General features: G+C 45.9%; 1 protein-coding gene across 2 annotated transcripts in view; it reads left to right on the top strand.

Annotated features, from left to right (window-relative positions):
• The window catches only part of LOC144163133 (uncharacterized), a 176,433-nt gene that overhangs the window by 80,715 nt on the left and 83,520 nt on the right, over positions 1–12,198 (top strand). Inside the window, exon 3 of one of the 2 annotated variants that reach the window (XM_077693949.1) lies at positions 9,953–10,000. The exons of the other annotated variant lie outside the window; for it this stretch is intronic. Within the exon in view, the coding sequence (XP_077550075.1) occupies positions 9,953–10,000 (48 nt within the window). The remainder of the gene's footprint in view (positions 1–9,952; positions 10,001–12,198) is intronic. 2 annotated transcript variants of the gene reach the window in all.

Raw genomic sequence — 12,198 nt, 5'->3', positions numbered from 1 at the left:
CTGCAAGGCCTTGTAACGGGAGCTTCGGTGTTAACTTGTCGGAAAGCTGGCTCAAATGAAATGACCTTTGCCTCTACTGTGTCATATAGACATCAAATGGCCCGTGGGTTTCCTTCAGTACATATTTATTATAATTTTTACGCCCGGAGTTCAGTAACTTCGCATCATTACCACGGAGGTTATATTCCTCTCTGAAGCGCCACGTGGCGCGGCCAGCGCTAGCGTACCACAATGCTCCCGTCTGCATCCGGATGCTGGAGCATTCAGCTCCCATACGTGTCTCGTAAGGGAAAGAAGGGGCACCGAAGCCAGTGGAGACACCCTTCGTGTTTTACTGTTTCCATCCCAGAGAGAGCTCACTCAGCGCCACGCCGCCGAACCTTCTGTCGCAGTGCTGCCGGGTCTCGCTTCTTCGCTTAGATGTTCCGCCGAGACACGCACCTTACGCGAGTCTCCGGCGCCGACGAGTCACCTATCAGGTGCGCGAGTTCTCACACACGCCAAGACCCGGGTGTCAAGACCCGGCAGCGCGAAAACCATCGAGGAAAGGAGAAAACCCGTGGTTCTTGTACCGCATCCCCTAGGACTTTTTTTTTCGCTTCTTGCGCCAGTATGTACGTCTCTTTCACAGCGCGTTCCACCCAGCCTTGTGGATTCGTACGCCATGCGCGAGAGTCGGAAGTTTTGCGTCTCAAAAGTGCTGCGAACTTTAAGAGCATGGTGTTACCTTTGGTGCGGGTTGTTGGTTGTTTACTGTTATATTTATTCGTGTTTGCGACGAAAATACAAGCCGGAAAGAGCAGTTATTTGAAAAATTGTGAAATATACCCGGGTAGGATCGTCTCGTTAGACTCTGGCTCCTGCTTTCGTCGCTTTGGTGAATGAAACAACGACGCCAAAACGGCCGCGAATGTGTATAATTATAGTCTAGAAAATAATGTACGCAAACGACATTTTCAAGATGTCTTAATAACTCAGTGAGATTCAAGGATATTTCGTAGAAGTTTCTGGAAAAAAGTGAGTTTATACCTCATCATTGCATCCACCGGAATTCATGAATAAATGAAGCCTTTTGTAATTATGGGAGTCAAGGACTTGACTGATGTAGACAAACGAACAGACCCCTAAATATAGACTAAAGCAGATCATTTTTTTTCTGTGCACGAGTAGTTATTAGTATTAGTTTTGTTACAATGATAAAGTCGCTACCGCTCAGTCTGTGTACAACAGCTGGCCCAGTTTTAACACGACAAAGTTGAATCCTAAATTTTATGAAAACTTCGCATCTTGGAAACTACATTACAACGTTAGTCTTTATAGTGCTTATTTTTTCTCGTCTGTCAGTACTGAACCGCTTTGCATATGATGCAGATGCATATGATGATCCATATTTTTTAAGTTAATGTTTAACTTTTTCATGCCTTCGATGGGCTGTTCCTTATCACAAGCAAAAAATTCACAGCACAGAGATTTATTCTTGCTTGTGTTAGTAGCAGCACAAATGCATTTTGTGGTTGCAGGTTTCCGTGTTCACGGGAGTACTAGCATCGACGCTAGATATTTTTTGTTTGTCGCAAAAGTTCTTCACCTGAGTTTGCCAGTAAATGGAGATAATTTTTTATATCCGTCGTTGCCGAACGCACACAAAAGGGTATGCGAAGAACAGATGTGTATCATACCAAAGCAACGGTAACATAATAGCAACAAAATCAAAACAATATGATGAACAAAGACGACGCGTACGGTACGAGTCATACCGTACACCACCTCATTTTGCTCCTTGACTCCGGCGATGCTTCGCCGCACAACTTTTTTTGCAGCGTTATGAGGCGAAGCGCGCTTCTCAGTGCATGCTCGCTCGTCTGCACGCGCTGCTAACGAACTCTCCCCAAGGCAGTGGAGAATCAGGACTTTCGGGCCGGTGTTAAGGACTTCGAGCCGCGCTGGCAGCCGGCGCAGTCACGGAGAAGGTTTGGGGCGCAGCGAAGAATCGTCCGCGCCCGATCGCTCGGCGCCGCGGCTAACCGGATTAACAGACAACGCTTCGTCGCCTCTCACCCGGCGGTATATAAACGACACCCCGTGCCGCCTGCGCGCGTACGTATATACATTTATATCTGTCCGCGCGCAATCGCTGAAGCGGTGAGCCGGAGGAAAGGAGTATTTATACGTGTTTGCTGGAGGAATGACGGGGACGGGGACTGGAGAGAGGTCGGTACAGGGTCGCGACGGTCGAGTAAAAGATCAACACGGAGTCGCGCTGCTACGATCTGCGACGGGAGATCCTTGATTCGAGACCTCCCTCTCTCTCCCTCTCTGGCCCTGTCTTTGGAGTCCCGGAGTTTGGGTCCTCGGCTCGGACGCCGCGCTTAAGAGCCACTCTTAGCGGGATCCGAGGTTCGAGTTCGGGGCGCCTGGGGCTACGGAACTCTCGCTGGGCTTGCGAAAACAGCAGCCTGGTGGCTGTGAGGGCCGCAGGGATGTCAAAATGAAGCACAAAGAAATTCTCGAGAATTAGGGATATACGGGAAGGGGTCGGAAGTAAAGAGTGGGGAATACGAGGTTGGAATAAAGGGCTCGGCAAGCCTTGATTGGGTGTAGAAACGGAAAACGTTGAGCTAGGGCAGTCTTGCTGTCCATAAAAGAGTCCGGCAACTCACATAGAAGTTTAAAAGGACCCTGCTATAGTTTTTTCAACTTTTTTCGAAATCTTAAATGCTTTCAGAACGTAGTCAATAAACAGATTTACTACTTAGTATAGGGGGTCACAACCTACTTCAGCCGAAAATTGCTGCTCTGTGCCCATCAGACAACTTTGAAACTTGCTCAAAAGGTTTTTCTCTCCTTTTCGCAGTATTATCGTTCTTCGAACGCTCGAATGACGTCATTAGAATGGTGTAGCGGCTATTGATTGACTGGCTTCCTTTTCAGTTGCAGCGATAGGCGCATTCGGTAGCCACTTCAAAACAAAAAAAAAATGAAGGGAGCTCACACTAACGCGTCAGACTTGGTAGCGCAGCTGTACGCAACCTTTACTACCATCTCGACGGTTTAAGTCCACGATTGCAGCCGATTTGCTTTTTAGTCGCTGCCGCAACGACCTTTACTCCATAATTGTTGCTCTATATGCGTGAGCTTCCTTCTTTTTTTTTTTTTTTTTGAAGTGATAATCACTGGACGTCACCTTGGAGGGGCGTACGCTATGACGTGTCTTTCTCGTTCCGAGCAAGTGTCGCCAGAATTACGGCGAACGCTGGAGATCTTTTTTTTTTTTTTTTGCTGGCCAATCTTGGCCAATCTCCCTAAGTGGATATGCTCAGCATTTTCTTGGTACGCTTTGCTAAACACGCTTTGCTAAACAGCTTCTCTCAAAAAATTACCACAAGCAAAGCAGCAACCGGAGACAGATCTGCTGCGAAGAGCAAATCACGCAGAGCGGCTCCGTGCTGGCGAAAACTGTGGTTTTCACAATATTTACAGACGCGAAGGAAAGAGTGAAAGCGTTTATCGAAAGTGTTTCAGGGCCCCTTTAATCGATCGATTGACCAATTTACCGCTTAATCAGTTGATGGATTTGACACCATATTCTTAGCAGAGGTTTTTTGGAAGGTTCATTAACCATGACCGTACTTTTTTTTTCTGTTAGCTCGCTATATTTTCAGCATAATGCCAACGTTGCTGCGTGTCACCTGTTATCAATTCTGACGATAAAATTGACTAGCAAGGCTGTCTTTTAATATATTTTTTTTTTTTGCTAAACACAGGAACGTCAGCTCCTGTGTGGCGGACTTGGGACTTGGACCTAACGGGCAGCTCTCAAAACTAAAAGAAATAAGAAAGAATAATAACAGAATTTCTACCTATATCTAATACAGAACGCATTAGATCCAGATGCGCCTTCGTGGTTCCGGGATTTCATCTTACAGACACCTTTCAATTCGTTTACCTCGCTTCTGAATGAAATTGGGCGTCTGCCGTTTCGTAGTAGTGCCAGGTTGACATATATTGCTTTGTATAAATCTACCCGTCTTTGTCGAGCTGCCCCCCGCGTGCCTGTATAACATGCGCTTGTACCGACAGCTACGCGTGGTGAAACAAAAGAGATGAGAGGAAGAGATTGAAGATAGATAGACTGGACAAAATTCTGGGTGTTTAACTGCAAGTACTTTTCTCGGCGTCCACGTATATGCGCTGCGATAGCGAAGACAGCGTACTAAGAGGGGGTAGTGTCTCCCGTTTTGCCACCTGAATTCGTTCCTTCTGTACGATTGCGTTGGCCCCGACAGCGGTGGGGGCAATTAGGGCAATCCATCTCTTACACAAGCCCGGAGGGTGAACAATGAACTCGACGACTGCAGCGATTGGGACAAATAAAAAAAGAAATAGACGGAGGAAATGCAGCTCGTTTTTCGCGCCTTTTTTCTTGTGTCGGAGTTTTCTTGCGCTGCCGAAATTTCCTTTTTTTTTCTCTCACATTAAGGAACTTTAAGTTCTGCTAAAAAGAAGGGGTGAAGCAGAGGGGTGGAGGAGTAGGTGGTTAAGAAATATGGTGCGTCATTCTGCCCCCATGAAAAGCGAATTAGAATAGGCTCACCCAACTTTTTATTTCTTTTGTCGCTTTTTCGTCGCTGTCCGAGATCCTGTTTCTTTCTTGGGTGTATTTACTTCCGTTCCGTTATTACGGGAAGATACAAAACGGGCACCATCTCGTCGGCACCAACGCCGTGAACTGTGCCTCGATGAAAGAAAGGCCGGGTCGCTACCAAAGCCTCGTTTCTTTCTTTACTTTTTCTGCATCGTCTGATTTGCCGAGAGCTTGCCACCAGCGGAGGATGGAGAGGAGACAAAAAAGGCGCGAGGTTGCCGGATGGGAAGAGGAGGGACTCGAAGCAGGCAGAATGCTTGCCTGGGGGAGCAGCGTTCATCAGTAGTCCATTTATTTCCGAACGAGGAGTTCCCGCTATTTTCACCGCGTGCTACATTCGTCACCTCTTCCCTTTGTAAATTTCTTTTGCCTGTGAGATCGCGTGTGTTCGTTGCTTTCGCCTACTCGGTAGCCGCCCATTTGTGCAATGAGGGAGCTTTCAGAACGGGGTTTGATAGCGCGAACGAAGGAACGTTTTGTTTTTGTTTTGGTACTCGTAGAGGAGTTCTGACGTTGACAGCAGCGCGAAGAGATCATTTCTCAAACGGGCGTCAAAGTTGCATGTGCGTTAAACAAATGAAAGGATGAAATGTCGGAAGTGTCTTGCGAATGTGACAGGTCGATGGCGACAACAACGGCAGTGGGTGCACGTTGATCATATTAATGGCCAGCCGTGCACGCAAAGTACACGTCCAACTGTGTCGACTTCGATCAACAAGCGGAGGAAACCGATGCGGAACAGACAGGTGTGGGTTAAGATTTGTTTTCGGAGAAACGGGTTGTTAGGTGAATATAACGGCCCTGAATGCATCGCGTAGGAACCGCACAACGATAGTCGCATTGAACCCGAATCATGTCGCTTTAAGTCAATGTGGGCCACTCTGCCGTGTGTAGGCGCAATGGCGAACGCCATCGTGACTATGGGGAAAAGCTTTTGTCACTTTACAGCGCAAAAAAGTTGGCGAATTGTGCAATGATGCCTGCTCCAATTATTCTTCAGCATGAAATAGTTCAAAAGCGAAATGATTTTATTATTAAGTGTTTTGTTATAATATCCAGCCGATGAGGCTCCCGGCATGTATTATAAACAAGAGAACAGGCATCTTTAAACGCATGTTTTCGCCACCTTGCAAAAAAGGAGAAAGTTTTTCGTATGGCTGGATGCTCAGGCCCGACTTGTCACAGCAGGTCTTTTTTTCAGCGTGCGAAATTTTCCCCCGAAAGGTACTATGCGTTAATACTTTCCATTTACATGTTCTTGCTACGTGAGTATACCTAATGTAGTTACGATGAAATTTTGTGTAAATTTTATCATACGGATTCAGTTGTTCTGTGATATCGGAACGTATACATAAAATAACCAGGTCGCTAGCAGCCAGCTTCATTTCACAAAAATGCGCGAAGCACGAAATGATTCTTAAAATTTGTCAGGTTAAAATTCACTTTTACTTATTGTTATTGTCTAGTCACAAATGTTTTAAATGAATGTTGACGAGTGAAGCAGGTTCACTTATATTGGTATATTACAGGGTCGAGAATACAAATACAATAATACCTCGTCAACTCGAAGTAGTAAAAAACCAGAAACCAGGAAATATTTCGAGATAAGCGGAATTTCGAGATAAGCAAAGTTGCGCGGATTGCCATGAAATATCGAATTCATTGCAAAAAGGCGCTACTACTTACCAGCTCTTGAACAGCTGCTTCCAATCTTGCTTCCAAGAGAAAAAAAAAACATACAAGTGACGTTCACCGGATACGTTTTGTGGCACTGCAATTTTACTTAGCAGAAAAGAACTCCGTAATGCTAATCTGCTTTGCGGTCGCGCTCGGGCCTAGTAAGGAGTCCTCTAGCTGCTTGGCGCATTGCATGAGCTGATCTTCCCCGCCCCTCTATCACACCTCTATCTTCTAGAACACTGTACTTCTGCGCATGTCTCTACCGTCACCTGACGTGCCATAGGGTTGCTTGACGAAGTTGACATGCCTCTAGGCTCAGACGTCACGTTCAGGGAAAACACCGGATTTGTGGCAGTCACGGCAAAATGAAAAAGAAAAAATCGACGGACTGAAACATAAAACGGGACTGAAATATCGAGGGACTGAAAAAGTTAAACGGTCCGCGGCGGTGAAATTTTCGTTCCACTCTCAGTCAAGATTCCGAGATATCCGCAGTTTGGCCCAAAAATACTTCGAAATAAAGGGCAACAAATACATGGGACGTATAGGATATGGTTCGGTGCAGCGGAAAATTTTGAATTAGCCGATTTTTCGAGATATCCGAGTTCGAGTTAATGAGGTATTACTGTATATTATAAATCCGCAGGAAAAATGTATAGCCAACGTCCAAAGTCCTGAGGTCAGGAAAACACTTAGCAGGCTTTTGTTTTAGCGCGAGTTGTCACCAATGCTCCAGTCTCAATTGAGTTCATGTGTTCTCCTTAGTGTACAAGAGAATTCAAAAAGTTCATGAGGCGGAACGTTGCTGTTCATGCGTCTAGTTCATGCGTATTGTTAACTATATGAGTGTGCAGTAGTCAGCTGCCCCAAAATTGTGAGACCATTACTGTATCGTTGGAGAGCAGACGATCGCGCCATCAGTCGTGTTTTGTCATTCGCAAGATCTGGAAATTCACTCGTAATTTTTACTTTTTTCACTATATAGCAGCACAGAACGGATCTCCTCACGCACAACTTCAGTCGTGCTCTTTTACTTAAATAAAAACAACGGAACGAGAGAGAAATACCAGCTTCAGTTTCTTATAAACAAACGAAGCATCGTTGGTCATCACACAAAAGCAGAAATAGCTATGAAAGTGGGTATTTTCAGTTCAAACAAAACATTTCTCAGCATTTAATGCACATTGCAATCACGAGGTTCTCGTCATTTAAACAAGTAACAATATCGTGCATGTTTCACTTCGGCGTTGTTGGCGGTTTTTTTTTTTACGCCTCCTAACCTCCAGCCTGATACCTAGAATCAGATGACCGTAATATGAAGATTTTGCTTTTGTTTCGAAAGTAAAAAAAATGTATGCGGAACGTGTGCACTCGCACAGCGCGCAAAATTCGATACAACATTTTGTGAAAGCTGACAATATACGGGATGGTTTACAGTGTTACACAGCTTCTAACTACATGGAAAGGTTGTAAGTATCTCGCGTGCTTTTTATCCTGATATTAACCTGAGAACAGTTTTTTGAAGTTATCTAAAACTTTCTGGGCTATTTATGATGTCCGGCGAGCTACCCTGAGCTACATCCAACCGCTGTTTTTACGCAAGAATTCGTATGAGTACTTTTAGCAGAGCCCGGTAGCGTGTCAGCCGAAAGCCGCCCTAACGAGAGACGCCTGCGTTGCCTTCTGAAACGTAACAGTTGCCGCCCCAGGTTGGCAGAGAAACAATGACAGAGAAATCGCGAAGTCTGCGCGTCGGCTTCTCCGCAGTGTTTATACGCCTTGCGACGGGGCGCAACGCCTGTTTTACACTTTGTGATGAACACGCTAGCACCCAACCCCCACCAAGTTTCGGCTGGTCCACTGGCTGTCAAAGTCCCCCGGAATTCAGAGCAGCGGAAGCAGCGGTTTAAGCAAAAGGAAGATATCGGTTTTGGAAAGGCTGTCCTGTAGGTTTAAGGTAGTTATCCCAAGGTTTCGGCCTCTTGCTGGGGAAAAAAGCAGAGTTGTCTGGCTTGGCCGGCTGAGTTCGCTTCACCCAACCGGAAGAAAAGCCACATTCCGTTCCTAGTAGGTACAAGCCAGGTGCTTCCTATATGCACCCAGCGCCATTTATTGGTTCACTTGGAGCCCTCCTTCTATTCCTTGGAGGAACTTTGAAAATAGCTCAGCTTTTCAACCTAAGCAGGTTAGGGTGGGAATCTCGGCTTTTGGAGCGAACGGCCTGGGTTAGAGCACCAGTGGGGCGAAATGTCTTTTCCCACGGTGTTTTTTTTTTTTTTTTTCATCCCAGAGGCATCTTTTAGCTCAATTGTAGCATTTTTTTGTAAACGATGGCGTTTCTCGGCGTCGTCTTCCCGCAACAGTATCTTTAGTGTCGGTTTTGAGGTGGGGCTCGGGCTATAAACACGTTTCGTTAACGTTTTGTATCGCACCTGAAGTGCCGGACTTGTACTTGTCTCGGAACATAATATTGCAGAAGGAAAAAAAATGCGATCAAACACTTCGTTATCGTTTGGAAGCTGACATGTATGGCGCAGGAAAATGTGTTCATTCAGTTAGAGAGATGAGAAGCTCAAAAATAAAGAGACCGAGTGTGTTATGTTTGTACGGACCGCGGAGGAACCGTATTTGCACGATTATAACGCGCACCCGATTGTAACGTGCAGTAGAACTCCACACCCGGAAACCACAAAAAGTGAGTACGAGTATTAGTGAGTACAGACCTAGAAAATCCCGGGCCAGCTCTACTAATGTGAAACCGGGGGAGGTGCGGAACATGCAGCGTATAGGTGTATTCTTGGCGCCTTGGCATTTTTGCAAATGGAAATGAAACCGTTGGGGGTAGAGGTATACAGCTTTGCTGTGAAAGTCTCTTGTCTTTGAAGCACGAAGCTCTCTAGCGCGAGGCGTAAGCGAGTGTCCCGGTGTTCTTTTAGTACGCGTTACGAAGCGGTCCATCGCGAGGCGTAAACAAGTGTCCCGGTGTTCTTTCTTGGTACGCGTTACGTTCTAGCGCGAGACGTAAACGAGTTTCCCGGTGTTTTAGTACTGTGACTACATGAGACGACGCTTACGACGATGACATGAGACGCCGACAGCACCAGCCTCTAAGGGGCTTTGTCACTAAAACAACGTGGCGCCGATTCTATCGCGCACACGAAATAATGTCGCTAACAGGCGCCTCAAAATCCTACGAAACATTTATTTGAACATAAATCCGCATATGCTGTGGCCATGTAACCCTTATGCCTTATGCACGGTACACTGTTCGGTTCCCTTCATTTACCGGCAGGATGATTACCTCGCATTTAAACGAAGCTCCCATCATTCATACGGCCGCTTCATTTCGGTTTATAGTGTGTAAGGTTTCGGTTTTGAGCTTTTTGCGTTTTGCGCCCGATTGTGATGCGCTGGTATTTTTGAACGCGTATTTTCATTAAAAAAAGGCTGCGTGTCAGAATCGTGCAAATACGGTATACAGATAGGTAACGTCAGCGGTGTGCAGGTAACGCCTAAAACGTACAGCAGCCTAGGGAAACGTAGGGAAAGCGGCTCGCCTCTCTGTTCCGTTCTTCACTGTGCTAACCGTACCCGCCTTTGTTCTTCTCCTCCCTCTCTGCTTTCTAGGTACGTACATGAGCGAGGTTCATTTGCCGTTTAACTCCTTACCCTTTGGTGAGAAGGACAACATCTCTCTCTCTCTTTCTGTACACGGCCCGGTAGCACCTCGTAGCGAGTCACGTGAACACCGCATGCGCCTGCCCCATGCACATAGCACCCTCCAGCCACCCGCTTCTCACGATCGTTGCCCGCAGGCATCGAAGCACCCGTCCCCACGTAGTGTGCTCACGAACTAAGAGCGCACCGCACGCGCATGGCATACGGGCCTGGCCTCTTCCTAGAGGCGCCTTTGGGCCTCCTTGTGGGAGTCAGATAGGCGGGAGTGCCGACTGCGGCCGCAAAGCGAAGTCCTTTGAAGAGACGATCACGGCTCGGAGAGTGACGGCTAATGATCCTCAACCTCACGTACAGTCTTTGTCAAAATCTTCAACCACACGTACAGTCTTTGTCAAAATTTTTTAGCCCATGCCAAAAGGGCATAGGCCAAAAGGGCATAAGCCACAAAAGTTTCAATGTACAAGCTTACCGCTTCAGCTAGGCTCACAGTTTCATGCCAGAAAGGTGGAGATAACACCTATCATCTTACTGCCATAAAATAATTTGATAATGTTTAAACATCAAGCTTTTGCTTTGAACTCATTGTTCAAAGCAAACTTTGCAGTGGCCTAGAAAATTTCGGCAAAGACAGTACCTTGTCGGTGTCTTTCTTTTGCCATCGCTTCAATATGACCTAGGGGACAAGCAGTAATACCCAAACTGATCAGAGTCATGACAAGAGAAAATAAATGCGGACAGAGGTAACCCCACAACAAAACAATTTGCTGGGCTGTAAGGAAGCTGCGAAATTTTTCCTAGTGACGTGAGCGTGGACCTTGGTGTATTAGGCAAATGTACAGCCAGAATGATTGAGTCGGCGCTCCAGCCTATTTTGCTTCATTTGTTCCAATTACTATTGCTCTGCAAGCCATTGCATATATCTGTGTTGTTCATAATTGACTTGAACGAACACTTGAGCCAATATGTTTTTTTTTAATTTGGCCTTCGTGGCCAGAACAATTACATTCCGATGCTAGCTAGTCGACGGGCTGATAACAGGTACGGCGTTTTGTAGCAGGACTCTGCAATAACAATGCATCGCCTGTTTCCGCGTATTAGCAACACTTTTCTCCGCGCTGTTGCAATATATTAGCGCATCAAAAGAGAAGTGGTAGATGAACTAGCCCGGAAGAGTTCTAAGCTTCTTATGTCTATCGTAACCTCCGTAGCTGTTGCGCCGACAAAGCTCTGCACTGCTTTGCTTGTATCGTCACGATTGTGACTAATCAGTAGATTAACAGTTGCGTGTCGTCTCCCGAGAAAAAGGTTATAAAGAATGCAGTGTGGTTCAGTCACGAGTTCACCAAAATTTGGTCACGGCTAAGAATTCCAGAAGAAAATAACGTGGGCGTATAAAACGATCCAAAGAAGCAGGGTTCGCGTATTGAAAATGTTTAGATTCTTTGGCCGTTGTTCTCTACGGGAAATCAATGCGAGAATCACGTAATTCGTTATAAAAAGAATATTTCGTAACTATACTTTCACGTATAAAAAAAGATAAAGGTATATTTTCTTATGTAGTCTCAACCGCGCTAAGTTTTGAAAGTTCAGGCTACAACTATAACCCTTCGATTCACATAAAAATGCTCGTTTTTGTGTGCTGTTCAGGTTGCGCCAACGGGAGCGTAGACATAGTAATAGCGTCGAGGACGCTGCTGCTAAACCTTTATCTTCGTGATTATAATACAAACCCAACGGCTAAGCGGCGAATTGTCGCTGCACGAAATGCCAAACTCGCCACGAAAATATTCAAGCAAGACCACCTCGCTTCAAAAAACGTGGCAGGCGTTCTCTTCAAATTCCTCCAGCGCGCGTGTAAATCTCCGCTAAATACACTTTCCTAACAACGTTTAAAGGCTCCAGCAACACTTTTTTTTAACTTTTTTGAAATCCTAAATGCTTGTAGAACGTAATCAGAAAGTACGTCAGCCGAAATGAACTGCTCATGCCCATCAGGTAACTTAAGAAGTTGCTCAAAAGTTTTTTCTCTCTTTTTTAGTACCCAGTATCGGCGTTCTTCGACCGCTGGAATTATTATCTGGCTTTCCTTCAGTTGAAGCAATGAAGGCATTCGATGACCACTTGAAAAAGAAAGCCACAGCAGCAAAGCAGAAACGGAAGCCGTATTTGCTTTGACGAGCAAATCACACAGTGCC

Source organism: Haemaphysalis longicornis, unplaced genomic scaffold, assembly GCF_048455015.1.
Source record: "Haemaphysalis longicornis isolate Haplotype H1 unplaced genomic scaffold, Haemaphysalis longicornis Haplotype H1 scaffold_12, whole genome shotgun sequence".
NCBI classification, from domain to species: Eukaryota; Metazoa; Arthropoda; class Arachnida; order Ixodida; family Ixodidae; genus Haemaphysalis; species Haemaphysalis longicornis.
This window is presented reverse-complemented; position numbering and strand designations above follow the sequence as displayed.